General features: G+C 35.7%; 1 protein-coding gene across 1 annotated transcript; it reads right to left on the bottom strand.

The window, feature by feature from the left end:
* On the bottom strand, nucleotides 18,552-19,439 carry LOC105155518 (MFP1 attachment factor 1). The gene has a single exon (XM_011071409.2). The coding sequence runs from the start codon at nucleotides 19,311-19,313 to the stop codon at nucleotides 18,747-18,749; it is 567 nt and encodes a 188-aa protein (XP_011069711.1). The 5' UTR covers nucleotides 19,314-19,439; the 3' UTR covers nucleotides 18,552-18,746.

Here is a 20,805-nt window from a genome sequence, read left to right as displayed (position 1 = left end):
GAATTAGGTTTTTCGATAAGGTCAAGATTGGAAATGATGCTTTTGGTGGTATTAGGTGGAAATTGACGTCTTTATCCCTGAGACATAAATTTCCAAACTGTTTGATCCCTACATTTTACACTAATTACAAAAGAAACCCAGACTTAGGATTAGAAAATTAGGCTATATTAGATGGCTATGCAACTAGGGATCGCAACGAGTCGAGCTCGATCATTTTTGTCGAGCTCGAGCTCGACTCCTATATGTTGAGCTCGAGCTCAAATTATTTTTTATTTTGTTTTTTTGTTTTTTGTTTATTATTATTATTATTATTATTATTATTATTATTATTATTATTATTATTATTATTATTATAAATTATGAAAATCACCAATTTTTTATATAAATTTATAAATAATAAAATAAATTGTGTAATGCAAACTATATTATTGTTATTATTATTATTATTAGATTCAATAATGGGAATCACCAATTTTTTACATAAATTTATAAGTAATAAAATAGATTCTATAATGTATACTATATTATAAATATACAAAATATAGTATGAAATTCTAATTTCTTGTTATAAATATAAACTACTGATTAGTTTAGTAGTAATATAATTAGTAAATTATACAAAAAAAAAATCATTCTGAACAGTTTAAAGTTATTGGGAAAGTATCAATTATCTTAAATAATGCATTTGAAATACATAAAAATATTTTATAGTTGAAATTAATATATGTTCACAATTGTAAAATTTATATATTTATAAATGTTAGTATAACATTGATGTAACTATCATCTTATATTGTTGAACAACATGGGTTAATCAGGCCATCAAAATTCAGATCAGACTGTTAGATATGATAAAACTTACAGAAAAATACATATGGTAAAGTTTTAGACTTATTGGATATACGGATTTCGAAATATCGTACTCGAATAAGAGTAATCATTCAAGATGGTGTATCGTTGAATCAGACCATGTGATTTTAAATCATACCGTTTGATATGATCTAATGGACGCAGTCTTGTATATATTTAAATTTGTATGAATCGTGCCCGAATTTTAAGATATCATAATTATTGATTAAACTTTTTAATATCATTATATATATAATAAAATAATAATTAGAATTGTTCAACCACCACCATCATCATCATTATTATTATTATTATTATTATTAGATTAATTCATAGGAATTACTAAATTTTGACATAAATTTGTAAATAATAAAAAATCATAAGTGAATTACTTGTCAATTTAAAAAATATAACGTAATACAAATATATATTAAAATATAACATAAAATTTATATATATCATATTAAATAATAATTTTAATTATAAAAAATATTATAATTTACTAAGATTTTGATTAAATTTATTTTGTATAAAGATTAAATGTATAAATAAAAGTACCATAATTTATTATTATCCAAAATAAAATATATGATATTGATTAATAATTATAATATATGGTCAATTTTGATTATAAAATTGATCAAATATTAAATATAAAATTAAATATATAAAAAATTCAAAAATAAAAATATATATAAAAAAAATATCGCGAGCTGGTGAACAGCTATAACTGAGCTCAAGCTGGTTCGACTCGAGCTCAAAATCGAGCCGACTCGTGAGACTCATCTACCACCCCTATATGCAACAGTATGGATTCTCTGTGGCACTTTGATATTAAACATTGGTACCGCATATGATATGTGTTTTTTTTAATAATTAAGAAATATAATTAAAGTTAAATTGTGAGTTAAAAATGAATGTATGAGACACATATTGATATGTCATCAAAGTATAACACTAATGTGATAGACGATCTTTCATTGGGTACACAAAATTTAGAATGGATCATCTGTCAAATTTTGATGTATCATCTACTGATGTCACATCAATATGTAATTGGCATGTCTTTCTTTTAAAAATTAATATTTATAGTTAAATTTAAAAAAATTATATAATTAAATTAAATTATACTTCTGATGCCTCGAAAATGCAAAGCTCGAAAAGAAGATCAATATGAAAAAAGTTCAAGAAGGATTAAAGGATATATGCAGTCCAAGGAGAAGTAAACCTCAAGCCCTAAAACCCCCCTGGAGGGGTTCGTTAAGTGAAGAGGCTCGAGTAGGCCTAGGAAAGCTTGTAAGGAGCCCAAGATAGCCACATGAAAGCTTGGAAATTTTTGCTCACACATGATTAAACTTCAGTTGGGTAACTCGGATGACACTCTGTTGTGGAGGACACTCAAGAATTTAGGGAAGACATTGGACTTATGTCAACCGCCCTTAGGAATCCGTGAAGCTTATCTGGTGAGACGATATCCCGACAATCAATGATTAGAAGATCATCTTCAAAACAGTTAGAGCCTATCTCTTGTTAACCACCTTCCTGAGTCTGGATTCCCTCAGTCGGTAGAAGGTAAAAACTATAAGAGGAGCTTACCCTCTCGGTAAAGGGTAACATTTTCTTTGTTAGAATAGGTGATCCTTTCATTCTTGGCCATTCAGACGCATAAAACACTATTATTCGAAGTACTCTCACATTTGAATTATTATCTCAAATTACGATTTTGTTATATTAAATCTTATTATTACCATTATTTACTAGCTTGAGAATTAGAGCATTAACGTATTTTTTGCAGGTCCCGTTTCAAAATTTGAGAAAAGTTAAGCCCAAAAGACATCAAGTTAAACGAATCCATATTAACATCTTTTTGCTCGCATCAAATTAATAATAGAGATTCATATAATATAACATTGCTCTCAAAACCAATGGATTAAGAAGAAGAAGAATAAAAGTATATTTCAAAATAAAATATCTTTTGGAATTGAAGTCTTATTTTGAAATATTCAAAAATAATAATGGAGGAAGAAAAAACTCATAAGGGCAAGATGAAAGTTTTGCAAAACTAACAAAATTTAGAAAGAGCACATATTTGAATTCACCAAATAATTACCAGAATAGGCACTATAATACAATAGTAACCAGGACGATAAAATTGTATTTTTGCCATGGGCGTAATAATGCTCCTCATAGTACAAATACCCCCCACCCTATAGAGAAAAGAACGGAAGAACTAGGTTGAAGAGGATAGTACGTTGTAAGATCAAAAGAGTATTTAATGTGCCTCACTGCTTCCCGAGGAATATAATTGTTGAATTTCGTGTCGCTTTTTTGCTCCCATCATAATTACTGTCGTGTGGGAACAATTATCCAGGCATTAAAGATGTATACCCGATTTTTGATCAAGGAACGAGAACACAGGTATAGGCGAGCACGAGAGATTCTCTAAAGATGCTTCTGTTGAAGAATAGCATCAGAGTTGCTGCAGCAGCTGAGGAAAGCTCCCTCTATAATCTGAAAGTTGAGCAAGGAGGAAGAAGACGTTTGTTGGCTTTGTTTGTGAAGTGATCTAAAGTTGTATTCCACTTATAAAGTCACATTTTTATTCCTGCGTATTTTTAGTATACGTTAAAGGGTAGTTAGTAGTTGCAGTTAGGAAAGCTGTTAGTTTTTTTTCCTTTTCTTGCCTTAGTCTTTGTTGTATAAAATGTACAACACAAGCTGCACAACTGACTATAACTTGACTTCCAAGAAAACAATGGAAATTCAATTCTCTCTGTGCACACTCTTATCTCTCAACATGGCATTAGAGCAGTAAAATCTCTGATTCTGCCACTTCCATTTTCTTTTCTTCTTACTCCTTGTTGAAGATAACAGAAACCAGATACACCATTGCAGAAATCTTGACGGCGAAACACAACTAAGGAACAAACTCACATGAGTGATTACAAAGTTCAGCCATTTCCAAAAAATTTAAAGATTCAAGGAAACGATCATCTTGGGATGAGCTTGGTATAGTACCCCTCACTAGAAACAACTATTTCTCTTTGGTGAGATCATTCAAATTCGCACTAGGGGCTAAACAGAAACTAGAATTTATTGATGGATCCTATGAAAAACCTTCGAATGATGTGAATGCAGTGGAACAATGGCAGAGAAACAACTATATGGTGATGTCCTGGATTTTGAATTCTATTTCAAAGGACATAGCTTAATCATTCCTCTATGCATCTTCTTCAAGGGACCTTTGGCTCGAATTAGAATCAAGATTTGGGGAAAGCAATGGCCCCTTGCTATACCAGATTCAGAGAGAAATAACCTCAATTCCAAAGGGAGCATGACTGTAGCATTCTATTTTACAAAACTAAAAAGACTATGGGACGAATCGACGAGTCTTGATCCTTTGCCTCTATGCAATTTGTGGAGGTAGCAAGAAAATGACTGAAAGAATCGCATCAAATCAATTGATGCAATTCTTGATGGATTTAAGTGATATTTATGATCATATTAGGAACCAGATATTGTTAATGGATCCACTTCCCACTGTGGGTGAGGCATACTCCATGGTACAATGAGTTGAAAAGCAGAGAGAGGTACATTCTGGCAAGCCATTGATAAAGAGGGTGCAATGACAGTGCAGACTGGAGACACAAGGAAGGGGTTCTTTGGAAGAGGCCCTCCCAAGAAGGGAAACTTGGTGGATAAAAGAATGTTACATTGTGAGCATTGCAAGAAAACTAGACACACTAAGAACATGCTTTGAAATTAATGGCTTCTCAGAATGGTATAAGCTCCTTGCATAACAGAGCAAGAAGGGAAACATGCCACCAAATCCTAAGGCACTAAATGTCAACCTAACAACTACAGACAACTACTTACAAGAAAATTTGTCTGAGCTTGTAAGAACCAAGATAAAGAAAGTGTTACAAAGACAAGACATGAGCCAACATTGCTCTAATCTTGTAGATTCAAAGGAGTTTGCAGGTATAGCTATGACCCTTTCTACTTTTATGAATAAATCTGATACCAAGTGGGTTATTGATAGTGGAGCATCTGCACATATGTGTGCTAATGCTGCATTGTTTGATTTTTTAAGGCCACTCGAAAATGAGACATTTATAAGACTTCCTAATGGAATGATACAAAAGGTTGAATTGGCTGGCAATGTGCAGATATCTAAAAACATCACTCTTGTACATGTGCTATATGTTCCTACCTTTAAGTACAACCTATTGTCTGTAAATAAACTATGTAGTGATAAGCATGTTAAAGTCATCTTTACAAGGCATAATTGCATTGTGCAAGACCCTCAGGCTAGCTATGTGATATCAATAGGTAGGCAAGAGGGCAGACTGTATATCATAGAAAGGGACAAGGCTATGATCACTGATATAACCAACAATGTTGAAGAAACATCTAATGGAGACAATAAGAAGGCACTTGCCATTGATAACCTCTGGCATAGCAGACTAGGGCATGCTGGAGTTGATGTAATGAAACATTTACACTTGTTTGATGATAATAAAATAGATCACTTGAAATGTGTGGTTTGTCCCTTAGCCAAACAACATAGACCATCTTTTACTTCCAGTGAATCAAAGGCTGAAAAATATTTAACTTAGTACATATAGATGTTTGGGGACCTTACAAGGAATACTTTATTTCACATTACCATTACATGTTAACCATTGTTGATGACTACAGCAAAACTACCTGGACATATATGATGATCCATAAGTCTCAAGCACAAGAAAAACTGGAACAGTTTTATAACTTAATATACAGTCAATTTGATTCCAGAATTAAACAAATAAGGACTGATAATGGCATTGAATTCACCAAAGAATGTTGTCAAACCATTTTTAAAAATAAAGGCATAGTTCATTAAAAATCATGCATATACACTCTCCAACAGAATGGTAGGGTTGAAAGAAAACACCAAAATATTCTTCAAGTAGCTAGAGCTTTGATGTTTCAAGCAAATATGCCACAAAGATTTTGGACTGAAGCATTATTAGCTGCTACTTATATAATAAATAAACTCCCAACACCAACATTACAAAGGGAAAACACCTTATGAACTCTTACATAAAAGGGCCCCTAATTATGGTCATATGAAGGTATTTGGTTGCTTGTGTTTTGCCACAAACATACTACGTTTTAAGAAGAAGTTTGATCCTAGAGCAACAAAATGCATATTCTTAGGATATGCATATGGGATGAAGGGATAGAAGGTAATGGACCTAGAAACTAAAAAGATACACATCACTAGAGATGTGATATTTCATGAGAATTCTTTTCCCTTTTCTCTTTGAATAGATTCTGAAACTATATGTCCACTACCCAATGTCATTACAGAAGAAGGATTTTTGAAGAAATAGAATCTGAGCAAGAAGAACAGGGGGTTGAAATTAGCAATATAGATGAAAAAAGGCTTGTGGAACCTAGGAGGTCACTAGGAGATCTGTTAAGCCAACATGGATGAATGATTACATATATAACAATTCCAAGGATATAATCTCACTTACTGATTTTGTGCTAACACATAAACACACATGTTTTGTAGAGAATTTGTCTTCTGTACAGGAATCTAGGAGTTTCCTGTCGCGTTAGCCGTTGAAAACGCGACTTTTGAAGGCGACCGTCCGATCTCAGGAATTGAAGATGACCGTGCGATGAAAGAAGGGATTAAATTGGGGCAAATTTGTACTGCCCTAAATGGAAACGTCGTCGTTTGAGGAGGATTAGGGCAATTGTGATTTGGGGATTTTGTCTGCAAGTGGCGCGAATTGACCAATCAACGGAGGCCACATGTCGGGCTGAGAGGCACGCCTGACAGAGAAGAAAGTGGCTACTCTGTGTTTTTGTGTCCTTGTGAAGAAGAGGAGCACCAATGAGAGAAGATCAAGGACAATGGCAGTGTTTTTTGTCTGCAATTCTTAATTGTGTTTTCAGCTTTTATTTTGGTGAATTTTTGTCCCCCATTTCGTGTAAATGTAAGAATTATCCAAGGAAAGCCCATCATGAATGAAGTTACAAGTTTCTTTTCCTTCTCATCTATGTGTTCTCTCTGCTATTTCCCACCTCCATTTCTACAAATTTTCTAAGTGTCACGTTTGAACCTTACATTTGGCCTCAGAGCCACTCTATCCTCGGACCTAAAACAAACTATACAAAAGATAAATGGCTGATGGAACTCGTTTAAAAGAACTGCAAGAAGCCCAAAAGAAGACTGATATACTTGTCTTGGATGAAAGGGCAAGAAGACAAGTATCTGAAGAGGAGCTACATAGCAGGATGGATCAAATGATGGAGGCACAAGAAAATTTACAAGTCACTGTCCTAGCTATGCAGCAACAGTTGCAGAGTGTGGTAGAGCAACTGCAGCATTACAATAGGAACAAGTCTATCTTGGGAGAACGCCTGACAGCATCAGTAGAGAAAGGATCCTCATCACGAGTTGAGTGCTCAACTCACCCAGAAATGAAGTTAGTAATGCTCCTAGGCATGAGGCACAAACACAAAGCAGCTATGGTAATCACAGTGCTCTAAATAGACTGGAGTTTCCCTATTTCGATAGGGAGAATACTAGAAGATGGGTCAGGAGATGTACCAGATATTTTCAGCTAATCCCCATTCCTGAGGATCAGAAGGTTGCAATGGCATCAATCTATATGCAGGGCAAGGCAGAACTCTGATTTCAAGGATATGTGGAGAGGAAAGACCCCCATACCTGGGATGAGTTTGTGATGAATGTATTGGTAAGATTTGGGAGTCTGGACAGAGAAAAAGTGACAACTGATTTCAACAAGCTGCAACATGAAACTACTGTAGATGCCTACTTGGAGAGATTTGAGGAGCTAAAGGACCAGATGCTCATTTTTAACAGGAATCTTGATGAGGACTTCTTTATGATGAAATTCATTAGCGGGTTGAAGGAAGAAGTGAAGTCATTTATATCAACTTGTGACCCTACCTCACTGAATCAGGCAATACTCTTGGCTAGGAAGCAAAAGTGCATTGTGAATGCCATCATCAAAAGAGCCCACCAAACACAAAAAAACCCTGCTCCAAAGCCCCCTTTCAGACCTCAAACCAGGAATCCACCTCCAAGGAACCTTGACCACCCAAAGAGATTCTTGACAGAAGCTAAAGTGAGAGCCAAGAGAGAGAAAAATATTTGCTACCGTTGTGATGAACCATATGTCCCTGGACATAGGTGCAAATATAAACAAGTGTATATGCTTTTAAATGATGAGGAGTGCAGAGGAGAGGACAAAAAGGGGCAAGCTGAGACTCCAACAGTCAAAGAAGTGAATGAGGAGGATGATGTATCAGTATCATTACATGCAATGAGAGGGAGCTCCTGCTGCAAGACTCTGAAGATTTGTGCGAAGGTGAAGGATAAAGACATCCTTGTTTTGGTTAACTCTAGAAGCACTCACTGTTTCTTAGATGAAAAGATTGTTGAGATCCTTGACCTCAAACTAGAGAGCACTGTGCCTATGACAGTGAGGGTTGCTGATGGGAGTAAAATTGTCAGTGACCTAATATGTGTTGGGTTCAAGTGGGAGATGCAGGTACACACTTTTATTCATCCTGTGAGATTGCTGAAGTTAGGAGGTTATGACTTGGTACTTGGTTGTGACTGGTTGAGCACCTACACCCCCATTGAAGTGAGTTTTCACAGATTGAGAGTCTCTATCTCATTACCCCACCAAAGGTTGATTATTGAGGCATTACACCAAGAGCATTGACTAGAACATTGGCCACATATTCCTTAACACAGCAGTTGAGAAAGGTGACACCTGTGATAAGGAGCAGCAAGATTGTTGAACCTGAAGAAGAGGTCCCTGAGATACTTAAACTATTGCAGCTATATGCGGGAGTGTTTGCAGAACCCAAGTCCTTGCCACCTGAGAGAAGCATTGAGCATGCGATTGAGTTGATACCTGAAGCCATCCCAAAGAAGCAACATCCATATAGATATGCTTATGGGCAGAAGTCAGAAATTGAGAGAATTGTTAAGGAAATGCTCATCAATGGGATCATCAAACCAAGCAAGAGCTCCTTTGCCTCCCCAGTTTTACTGGTCAAAAAGAAAGATGGTGGGTGGAGACTGTGTGTGCCTTACAGGTATCTTAACAAACTCACTGTTAAGCATAATTTCCCCATACCTGTAATTGATGAACTTTTGGATGAATTGCATGGCTCTAAGTACTTTACTGAAATTGATTTGAGATCTGGCTATTTCCAAATAAGGATGAAAAGTGAGGACATTCCCAAAACTAGCTTCATTACTCATAGTGGGCACTATGAGTTCATAGTTATGCCTTTTGGATTGTGTAATGCACCATCTACTTTTCAGGCCCTCATGAACAGCATCTTTGAGCCCTACCTTAGAAAGTTTGTCCTTGTGTTTTTTTATGATATCCTCATCTATAGTAAGACATGGGAAGAACATCTGAGACACATCAGTGAGGTTATGAACTTGCTGAAGGAACACCAACTCTATGCAAAAAGGAGTAAGTTTCCTTTGCTCAACTGAAGGTGGAGTATCTAGGCCACATTATATCAATGGAGGGTGTTGCTACTGACCCCCCGAAGATAGAGAGTATGATTAATTGGCCTATACCTACATCTGTCAAGGCACTCAGGGGATTTTTGGGGCTCACAGGATATTATAGAAAGTTCATCAGGAACTATGGGATCATCAGTAAACCATTAACTGCCTTGCTGAAGAAAGATGCCTTTAAATGGAATGAAGAGGCAGAAACAACTTTCAATCAGCTAAAGGAGGTTATGACAACAGCACCTGTTTTAGCTATGCCCAACTTCTCCCAGCCTTTCACAGTAGAAACTAATGCATGTGGCAGTGGCATAGGGGCAGTACTTATGCAACAAGGTCATCCTATAGCTTACCTTAGCAAGGCTCTTGCTCCCAGGAACCTGGGGCTATCCATTTATGAGAAGGAGTTCTTGGCCTTGCTGATGGCCATCACAAAATGGAAGCATTATCTCCAAGGTAATCACTTTGTTATCAAGACTGATGAGAGGAGTCTCAAGTATATATTGGATCAGAGGATTGAATCAATTATGCAGCAAAAAGGGGTAACAAAATTACTTGGTCTCAACTATGAGGTGCAGTATAAAACAGGGAAGGAGAATAGTGCTGTTGATGCTCTTTCAAGGATAACATCAACGAACAATGAAATGAGTTTGGAGGTTGTCACTACCCACATTCTAGTTTGGATGCAAGAAGTAAAAAACAGCTACGAGGGGAACACCTTATTCCAAACTATCCTTCAAGCAAAGATAGTGGATTCTTCTTCCTATCCTGATTATAACCTTGAAACAGGGATACTCACGAAAGGGAATAGAATCTGTATTGGGAGTCATGGAGGAGTAAGAGAAAAGGTTATCAAGTCCTTACATGATGCTGCAGTAGGTGGACATTCTGGTATTAATGGAATCTACCAGAGGGTTAAATCCCTCTTCTATTGGCCTACCATGAGGGGTGACATTGAAACATGGGTTAAAGAGTGTGAAGTATGTCAAAGGGCAAAGCATGAGAATCTACCTTATCCAGGTCTGTTGCAGCCTTTACCTATTCCAAACCAAGCCTGGTCTTGTATCTCTATGGATTTTATTGAAGGTCTCCCAAACTCTGAAGGTAAAGATTCAATCTTGGTAGTAGTTGACAGACTAACCAAGTACTCTCACTTCATAGCACTAAAGCACCCATACAATGCCACTACAGTTGTTAAGTTATTCTTTGATCACATCTACAAATTGCATGGGCTACCTGTTAGCATAGTCACAGATAGAGACAGAATTTTCACAAGTAGATTCTGGAAGGAGTTGTTTACTTTGTCAGGAGTTTCCCTCGACATGTCCTCAGCTTACCATCCTCAAAGTGATGGTCAGACTGAGAGGGTGAATCAGTGTTTGGAAAGCTATTTGAGGTGCATGTGTCATCCAAAGCCTAAGAAAGAAATAGGCTCAGTGGTTAACCCTTGCAGAGTTCTGATACAACACAAACTTCCACTCAGGACTTAAAACAACACCATTTCAGGCACTGTATGGGTATCCTCCTCAGCAACTTTCCATTGGGCCATACTTGCAAAGCCATCACTCTGGTATAGACGAATTGATGCAAGAAAGGGTAAAAACTCTGCAGCTTTTGAAGGATAATTTGCACCAGGCTCAGCAAAAGATGAAACAGTATGCTGACAAGAAAAGAACAGAAAGAGAGTTCCAGGTAGGAGATGAGGTATTCCTGAAGCTTCAACCATATAGGCAAACTTCAGTGTCTCTCAGAAAGAAGCTCAAGCTTTCTGCGAAATACTTTGGTCCCTACAAGGTCATGGAGCGAATTGGGAAGGTGGCTTATAAACTGGAGCTCCCACCAGGCTCCAAGATACATCAAGTCTTCCACGTTTCTCCGTTAAGAAGAAGATAGGGGCTAAGTACTTCCCTTCAGTGAACCTACCAGAGCTTGAAGATGAGGTGTTTAAAATCTACCCTGCAGCTATCCTTGCTAGGCGTCTGATCCACAGGAACAACGCAGGAGTTCCTCAAGTATTGATTCAGTGGGCACACTCCTCACCTGATCAAGCAACTTGGGAGGATTACCATGAAATAGCTGTACGGTTTCCAGGATTTGATCGTTGGGGACAAAGATCTCAAAAAGGGAAGGGAAATGTCGCGTTAGCCATTGAAAATGCAACTTTTGAAGGCGACCATCCGATCTCGAGAATTGAAGATGACCGAGCGATGAAAGAAGGGATTAAATTGGGGCAAAATTGTACTGCCCTAAATGGAAACGTCGTCGTTTGAGGAGGATTAGGGCAATTGCGATTTGGGGATTGTCTGCAAGTGGCGTGTGACGTCCGTAGAATTTTGTACGTAATTGGAAGACTAATTGGTAATTATTAAAAATTTAAATTTAATTAGTAAATAAATTATAGATTGAATTTGGGATATAATAAAACTTGTACGGATTAAATTAGAGTTCGCTATAATATTTGAAAGCAAATTATATTAATTAGAAAATTAGGAAGGACGTAATGGGTATTTTGAAAAAAATTTAATTAAATATATAAAATAATAATATTATATATATAAATAATATATTGTAGAATTGAGGGGAGAGAGAGTGTAGAATGAATGAGGCGGTGGGCCTCTCTTGTCCATATTAATATGCACACATACACATAATACAAACTCACACACATACACACACAGCAGCGCACACACACATTCATACACACACAGCAACGCACACACACAGCAACGCACACACACATTTCGGAAAACAGAGGTATGGATATTGAATTTTAATTTTTATTAATAGAGGTATGGATATTGAATTTTAATTTTTATTAATTTATATAATTATATTATTTAATTACTCCATTTATTAGATGTTGATTATATTAAGCGATATACTATTTAATCGGAGTATTTTATGATTTTGACTATTTAAATTAGTGGTCGTATTGAATATCACAATTGCTATAAAAATGATATAGTTGGGTAATTAAAATATTAGATTTGTTAGATTTAATTATTACTATAGCTAATTTACACAATTCCATCGGAATGATTAACCAAATATGTAATTCTATGTATTATTGCTTAATTAAATTGTACAGCAATGGTAAATTGACATAAAATTCATAGAAATACTTCGAAAGTTATATTTTAGAAATATTATGTTATTAAAGAGGAAAATGAGGTTTCAATGGTAATATAATTTACGAATGTTATTAAAAATGATAGTTATAAATATATAAGGGGTTTGATTAAGTGAATTCTTATGAATTATTTGGTAAATTAAATATATTAATTATACTTATTATAATTTATTATAGGACATTACGACAAGGTAGAGGGTTGAGCAGTCCCTCGTAAAATAGAAGCATTTTGGGATATAAGGTAAGTATAGCTAATTGGATTTATATATATATATATATATATCTATATGTGTAGTATTGTATATATTATATATATTGGTTTCTTGGATGCGAACGTGGACTTGGCTTTATATTATTATGCGTGGCTTTTGTATATTGATTGTTTATATAATTAGTTGTGGATTATTTGTTAGATTACCATCATATTGGTGAAATTATTACTATGTGATATGTAATGGTAATGTAGGGATATGCGGGATATGATTATGTGATAATCATATAATTGATTGTTGATGAAATTAAATTGGGAGTTGTTATTGAGAAAGTGATTATTATAAAGAATAGAATGACGATTGTGAGTTGAAATAAAAGATGATGCTTACCTAGTTGGGAACACAGTCAATGCTTTATGAAATTGTGATTGATGATAATGTGATTGATAATGAGATATGAAAAATATACGATGTAAGCTAGGTACCATGGCGCGTAGGGTTCCGGGGTATTCCGGGGCAGCAGGGAATATCCTGTGCTGTTAGCTACACACTGGGGTGGTGTGGGGGTACCATGTTGTTGTGATGTCTTGTGCTATATTGCTACACAACTGGAATAAAAGAGTGTGGGGATATCACACAACGGGTATCCTGTGTTGTATATGATATGATGATGGCCGGCGAAACCATTGACTGATGTACTCCAACTAGGGTAAGTGGGGTCCTTAACTAATAAATGATAACGAATGAATATTATGTCGTGGATTGATTTACAGTTGTGAGTATGTATTGTTGCTTATATCTGATGTTGTTGTATGACGAATGACTGTTGTCAGTATGACTGCATGTACGTGAATCTTTGTCTGTGTATATATATATAGACTGATCAGCTATACTTATTGAGTATGCAGCTCATTTCTTGCCACGTACTTTTCAGGAGATAGGTCACACTGACTAGCCACATTGGACTTTTAGCGGTGCTGTCGTCTTTATTAGGTGGGTCAGCCGTGACTTCTGAAGCCAAAGTTTTTGATTGTTGGGTTGTAAATATTTTGGTCTTTTGTCGGGATTTGTGTTTAAAGTTGTGGTATGATTTTTCTTGAGGTTATGTACACAAGAACATGTAGTGAGGGTAAATATTACTTTTGGTGGTATATATTATCTTTTGTGATATATAATATTATATTGATAAATTAGAATTTATTTTACTGGTTGAAATAGAATTACTTATAAAATGAGTTCTGATTAAAGTAAGGATGAAATAGTGATAATTAGATGTAGCGGGTAGGCGGTGCTACATGGCGTGAATTGACCAATCAACGGAGGCCACGTGTCGGGCTGAGAGGCACGCCTGACAGAGAAGAAAACGGCTACTCTGTGTTTTTTGTGTCCTTGTGAAGAAGAGGAGCACTAATGAGAGAAGATCAAGGACAATGGCAGTGTTTTTTGTTTGCAATTCTTAATTGTGTTTTCAGCTTTTATTTTGGTGAATTTTTGTCCCCCATTTTGTGTAAATGTAAGAATTGTCCAAGGAAAGCTCATTATGAATGAAGTTACAAGTTTCTTTTCCTTCTCATCTCTGTGTTCTCTCTACTATTTCCCACCTCCATTTCTGCAAATTTTCTGAGTGTCACGTTTGAACCTTACACTTCCATGAAGCACAAACCAGACCAGAGTGGAAGGAAGCAATGCAACAAGAGATGAGTGCATTGGAGAAAAATAAGACATGGGAAATTGCAGCCCTGCCTCCAAATAAGAATTGTATAGGCTGTAAATGGATATACAAAATGAAATTAAGGCTTGATGGTTCGTCGGAAAGATGTAAAGCCAGACTTGTGGCTAAGGGGTATAGCCAGATTGACGGTGAAGATTACAGTGACTGTTTTATACCTGTGGCAAAAGCAGTCACTGTAAGGTTATTTCTAAGGGTAGTAGCAGTAAGAAAATGACCCTTACATCACTTAGATGTAAAGAATGCTTTCCTACATGGAAAATTGGATGAAGAAATTTATATGGATCCACCAAATGGTTACCAAATACCTATAGGTAAAGTATGCAAACTTAATAAGTCATTATATGGTTTAAAGCAAGCTTCAAAGCAATGGAACCAAGAATTCACTTATAAAATAACTTAATATGGTTTTCTACAATCTGCTCATGATCATTGCCTATTCATTAAACAAACTCTCACTTAATTGTACTTCTAGTTTATGTTGATGATATACTAGTGACTGCACCCACAAATAAACTTATCATGGAGGTAAAGAGTTACTTAAATGAGCTTTTTACTACTAAAGGCTTAGGGATTGCTACATATTTTTTGGGACTTGAGATAGCTCATTCTGTACAAGGAATGATCATGACACAAAATAAATATACATTAGATATAATCAAAGATACAGGGCATTCAAACAGCAAGGCCACCACTACCCCCTTACTTGCAGGTTGTAAGTTGTATGTAGATGAAAGAGGTGCCTTACAGGATGCATCTAGGTACAGAAGGCTCATTGGTAGGCTCCTTTATTTGGGGTTTACACGTCCTGACATTGCTATGCAGCTCAACATGTTTGTTTTTCTCCTCTAATGGTGATCTTGATCTAAGGGCATTTTGTGATGCAGATTAGAACATCTGCCAAGCTACAAGAAAGTCCCTAACTGGGTACTGTATATTCATGGGGGGAAGTCCTATCTCATGGAAAAGCAAGAAACAAACCACAATGGCAAGATCCTCAGCAGAGGCTGTACAGGAGTATGGTGGCCACAATATGTGCAATAACTTGGCTGATGTATCTACTTGAGGATTTGGGAGTTACAGTCCACACTCCAATACCTTTTTATTGTGATAATCAGGCGGCGTTGCACATCACAACCAACTCGTGTTTCATGAGAGAATGGAGCACTTGGAGATTGACTGTCATGTGGTTAGAAACAAGTATAAGGAGGGAATCATCCAACCAAGCTACATCATCCCTAAACAACAAATTGCTGATATTTTTACCAAGATGTTATCTGGCTCTGTTTTCCTATATTTACGTTCCAAGTTAGGCATGGTTTCATTGGACCCAAGCCCAACTTGCAAGGGGAGTGTTGTCGCAGCAGTTGAGGAAAGCTCCCTCTGTAATCTGAAAGTTGAGCAAAGAGGAAGAAGACGTTTGCTGGCTTTGTTTGTGAAGTGATCTAAAGTTGTATTCCACTTATAAAGTCGTCTGGTTATTCCTACGTTTTTTAGTATACGTTAAAAGGGTAGTTAGTAGTTGCAGTTAGGAAAGCTGTTAATTTTTTTTTCCTTTTCTCGCCTTCGTCTTCTTTGTATAAAACATTTGCCCGGCTTAAATATTTTGACCATAGCTCTTAGCCGTGGCAAATAATTTTTCATGATGAAAAAGTTAGTTTTTTTGTGTCGATTTTATTTAACCGTAGTTAATAGTAGTCATTAATCATGATTTTTAGTCGTAGCCATAAATATTATAGCCAATAATAATTTTTTTCTAGTATCAGAAGTTCAATAAAATATAATTTAAAATTACTATTGAAGATTGAAATTTTTTGAAGTTTGAATTATCCAAATAAATCTTAAAAAAATCGTTATGAGAGGTTTCAAATCCATAACTCCAAATCTAGCAACCCAAAATTTAGTTTGAATAACTAAAAAATTATGAAAAATACGATGTAAAATTGTACGTTCCCATACAAAGCACTTGGGAGTAATGCTAGTTTGCTGTATACATAAGTCTAAGAGAATCAGCCTTTGAGCTATTTCAAGTCTATAGGCAACCTGTAAATAAGGTTCAAATGTCCTACCAATTGAACCATTTGGAGCTCATCTGTAACTTTTCATTTAACTATCAGTAAAAACCTTGCTGAAAGAGATTAGCATCAGCACGGGAGGGCTGAGGGATACTCCAGATTTTCTTTTTTCTCTTTACGCTTTCATTAAGTAGGCAAATCTAACTCCGCCAAAATGACCAGAGTGGGAGGAACACTAGCTTAATACCCATCCACATCAAGAGCCAACTTGGCAAGTTCATGAGCAACAGAGTTTCCACTACAACTACCGAAAGAAGAAGACACAGACCAAAAACAAGCAAGTAAACTAATGTCTTGGACGAGAGGGCCAATGCGAGAGAAATCATCCCATTCGCCGGAAGTCTTGCAATTAAGGTAGCACAATCTCCTTCAATAGCAATATCAGTCCAGTTCCTGAGTCAGCCAATGTGATTGCTGCCCTTGCTGCAAGACTTTCTGCCGTTTCAGCGTCAACGTACTGCTGGAATCACAGAGAAGCCCATGCCGCGCAACAGCCCCAGATTTACTAACACTGTAATTGTGTTTTTTACTGGCTGATGCTTAAACACAATATCACTTCAGTTCAGCACAAAGGGTTCAAATTCTGGGAATCAGTGAAATCGCATAATTTTATGTTTCAAACAAGTTATTCATCCCATCACTGCAAGCTTATTTTAGTGCATAACATAAGCATTTGTCTAGAAACTTGCTTCCTGAGAGAGAATATTCCATAATAACAATCAACAAAAATCCCCATTCAGAAAGAAATTAAGTATCAAAGAATCGTATGAATGATAAAATTTGGGATAATAAATTTACAATCAAAGGTTTAATTACCCATCAAAGCCTAAAGTTATTACGACACATGTGGACCACTGGTGACTCAATTTCAAATATTTTCAAGCATATATCAGCAGCAAGCAACAAAGAGAAGCACAACAAACAACATGAGAAATATACCTTTCTTTTCCCAATCTAATCAAATTCAAATTGTACTATACATAAGGGCACTCGACTAATGATTCAATCAACTGTTGTAAAAAACCACTACTCTTTACCATAACACTCAAGTTCTTGCATTTCTTGTCATAGTCTCAGATGATAACTCAATAAACTAAAATGTGCGCACTTGCATCAAGTAGCAATCACATACAAAGCATCATGAATTTAATGCATATTTAACACCATAAAAGAAATAAAACCAACCAACACTACCACGGATAAGACATACAATCACTTGGGACATCTCAACGCCAGCACATCCATTCCATGTATGAGTTGAACAGGTAGTCTATGTAGCATTGAAGCCTTTCTCTTCGCCACATCATGTAAACTCCAGCAAAGACAAGCAAAAACACCAATGCGACCGACCAATACAATTAGTAAACTTCATATCATACCTCAGTCTATCAAGGTTCATATATCATAGTAAATACAAAGGTTGTGTGGATACAAACCTCATTATGGATCAATCAAAATGCATGATTTACCTGCACTAATAAGTTGGACTTCAGGCCCTTCACATATAATTTGCAACTCGTGCAGTCAAAATGAGCAGATGAACAAATTACAGGCACCCAAGAGCAGATGAACAAAATACAGTCATTGCCATGAAGCTAAGACTAAAGCTGAAAATGTCAAGGAAAAAGCTTGACTTTAACAGCAGAAGTCTCATCCAGAACACAGTGATTGAGCACATTTGTTAAACCAATCATAGAAGCGTACAAAAACAAGGGACCGAATATATTCGGCAAGCAAACATAAATCCAAAGACTAATTACAAGCTTATCCATCAAATCAAGGGACTTCAATCAAATACTATTCTTTCAATACCCTACAATTCAACTCTGTTCATGTAATACTTGAAAAAGACAAAATTCCTATTAAAATAAACAAGAGAGCATGGATGCAATCGCATATAAGTACATCGCAAAATTCACCCACCAAAGCTTGAACAAAAATCCGCAAACACAAAGTATACTGGACACAAACAGGAATTGAAAGCACCATGTAATATGAGGCAACTTTCATAGAGAACAAGCCCTAGAAAAGCTGAGTTGGTAACATGTAATAACACTAATATATTAGCACCAAATGATCCACATAGAAGTACATCATAGATCTCAACACAATATATCCAACCATAAAAGTTCACTAACAAGATTACAAAGCAGAAAACGGAAAGTGCTAATAATCTTTCCGTTACTCATTCATCATCAGCCACAGACTCAGTTTTCTCACTCTGAGGCGGAGCCGTGGACCCTGTGTCCTCCTCCTCCGCCTTAACCACCGCCTCATTCACCGGCGGCGTCTGCGAAGCCACCGATTCAGCAGATCTAGCCTTCACGGTCTCCAGCATTCTCTTACTAATCTCCTTCGAATAAACCTGTAAAATCTCTATGCCATCATCATCAGTGCTCGCCGCCTTTCCCGCCGCTTCGAACGCCTCATCCTCGATGCGCTTGGCGGCATCAACAGCCTCCTCTCGCGAAACGGTTCCGTACCTCTTGGAGAGAATGGAGGGGGTGGAAAGCGTCTCGATTAGCCGGTTCCTGACGGCGTCCCGCGTCCGTTCAGTTGGAGGCCAAATACAGAATGAAGCACTGGAATACTTCGCAGCGGCGGTGGCGGCAGTGGTTTCCGACTGAGGCGGTGCTTGCTCGGCTTCAGCCATGGTGGTTGGCAGTGGGGTTTTGGGCGGTGCCTCTATGGCTAGGTCTGGCACTTGAAAGTCTTGGGGATTTTGATTTGGGGATTCAATGTTGTCTGACATTTTGATTTCAAATCGTATAATATAATCGAAAAACAGCTAAATCAAACTGCAATTATTTAACATTTGTACATTCACTCTGTGTGTAAGTGTGTGGAGAGATGCGCATAGTGTGTAGGGGCCTGAGCTTATAACAAGGAAATGGGCAACTGGTTTGGGCCACTAATGAACTACTGTATTTAATGGTGCAAAATTATTGCATTAAATTAAATTAAAATACAAAATAAATATGATACACATTTTATATAATTAATCAATTTTTAAATTGTACATTAATTATATAGAAAGTGTATATTATATTTACTATATAATTAACATAGATTTATCCGAGCCAAATTTGAGCTACAATTCCCCTTTGGAGGACTTGGTTCCGATGATCATGGGGGTACAATTTCAATTTTATTTAGATAAATTTTAAATTAAATTGTTATATGTGATCTTGAAAAAAAGAGTAAAATGGTTGTTCGAGTGAAGTTATAATTTTTAAAAATTATTTGAGAGCTGTGGAAAAATATAATAAAACTTTAAAGAAATAGCTTAGATGAACAAAAAAATATTACAAGTTTATAATTTTATTTTTTAGGAAAAAGTAAGGACTTCCTTGCTTAATTTTAAAATTTTGACACTTTGATTGTATTAATTATAAAATTATCGTTACTAAGTTTTATAATTTTATTTCTTCTAAATAGTTTAAGAGGTTGTTTTCCGAAGAAGATGTAAGATGTAAATAGTAAAAATATTTTATAAAATTATAAATTAGTTTGATCAGACATCCCCTGAGTTGAAAATGTGCGTTTTGATAAGTGAAATGATTCCAAAATATAAAATAGCTAACTTGCATTTGGATTAAAAGATTCGAAATTATGGAACTTAAATCCTTAATAACGAAATTTTTGAATTTGTTTGGATAATTTTAAATTTAAAAAATATCAAACTCCTCACTTCTGATTCTGAACTATGTTTTATTGAACATGGATGGTTTTCAACTTTCTTTCAAATCAAGTCATTCGAAATCGATAATTTTTCTAAATTCTTCCCCCAAACCCAAATTAATAAATCGAAATGTACTTATTTTAGTAAAGAATTAAATTAAATTTATAATTGTACATGAATAGTTAGTAATTTGTGCGCATAAATAATACTTTTTCTTTTTTTTTATTTTTAAGTTGTTTGGTATGATAAAAAAGAAAGTAAATATTAAATATTTTTTAATATTTGGTACAAAAAAATATTATTTTTATTTTTTCCAATAAGTTATTTTTCTTCTCATTTTGGACTAAAAAAATAATCAATTCATTACTAACAATATTTACATATTATACTTTCAGTCCCCCCCCCCCCCCAAAATTTCATATGAAAATAAAATTGGGCTCCAGAAAAATATCATATACATCTCATATTACTTTTCTTCATTTATTTTTCGATATCAAATATAAAACTTCTTGTTATACGTTTCTTTTTCTTTTTTTATATTATCACTTTTTTTATATATTCA

The sequence above is a fragment of the Sesamum indicum genome, linkage group LG2 (genome assembly GCF_000512975.1).
Source record: "Sesamum indicum cultivar Zhongzhi No. 13 linkage group LG2, S_indicum_v1.0, whole genome shotgun sequence".
NCBI classification, from domain to species: domain Eukaryota; kingdom Viridiplantae; phylum Streptophyta; class Magnoliopsida; order Lamiales; family Pedaliaceae; genus Sesamum; species Sesamum indicum.
The sequence above is the reverse complement of the archived record's forward strand: the minus strand, read 5'-3'. Positions and strand labels throughout refer to the sequence as shown.

What these genes read in the sequence shown, in the direction of transcription:
- LOC105155518 (XM_011071409.2), bottom strand. Translation starts at nt 19,313, where the DNA reads ATGTCAGACAACATTGAATCCCCAAATCAAAATCCCCAAGACTTTCAA.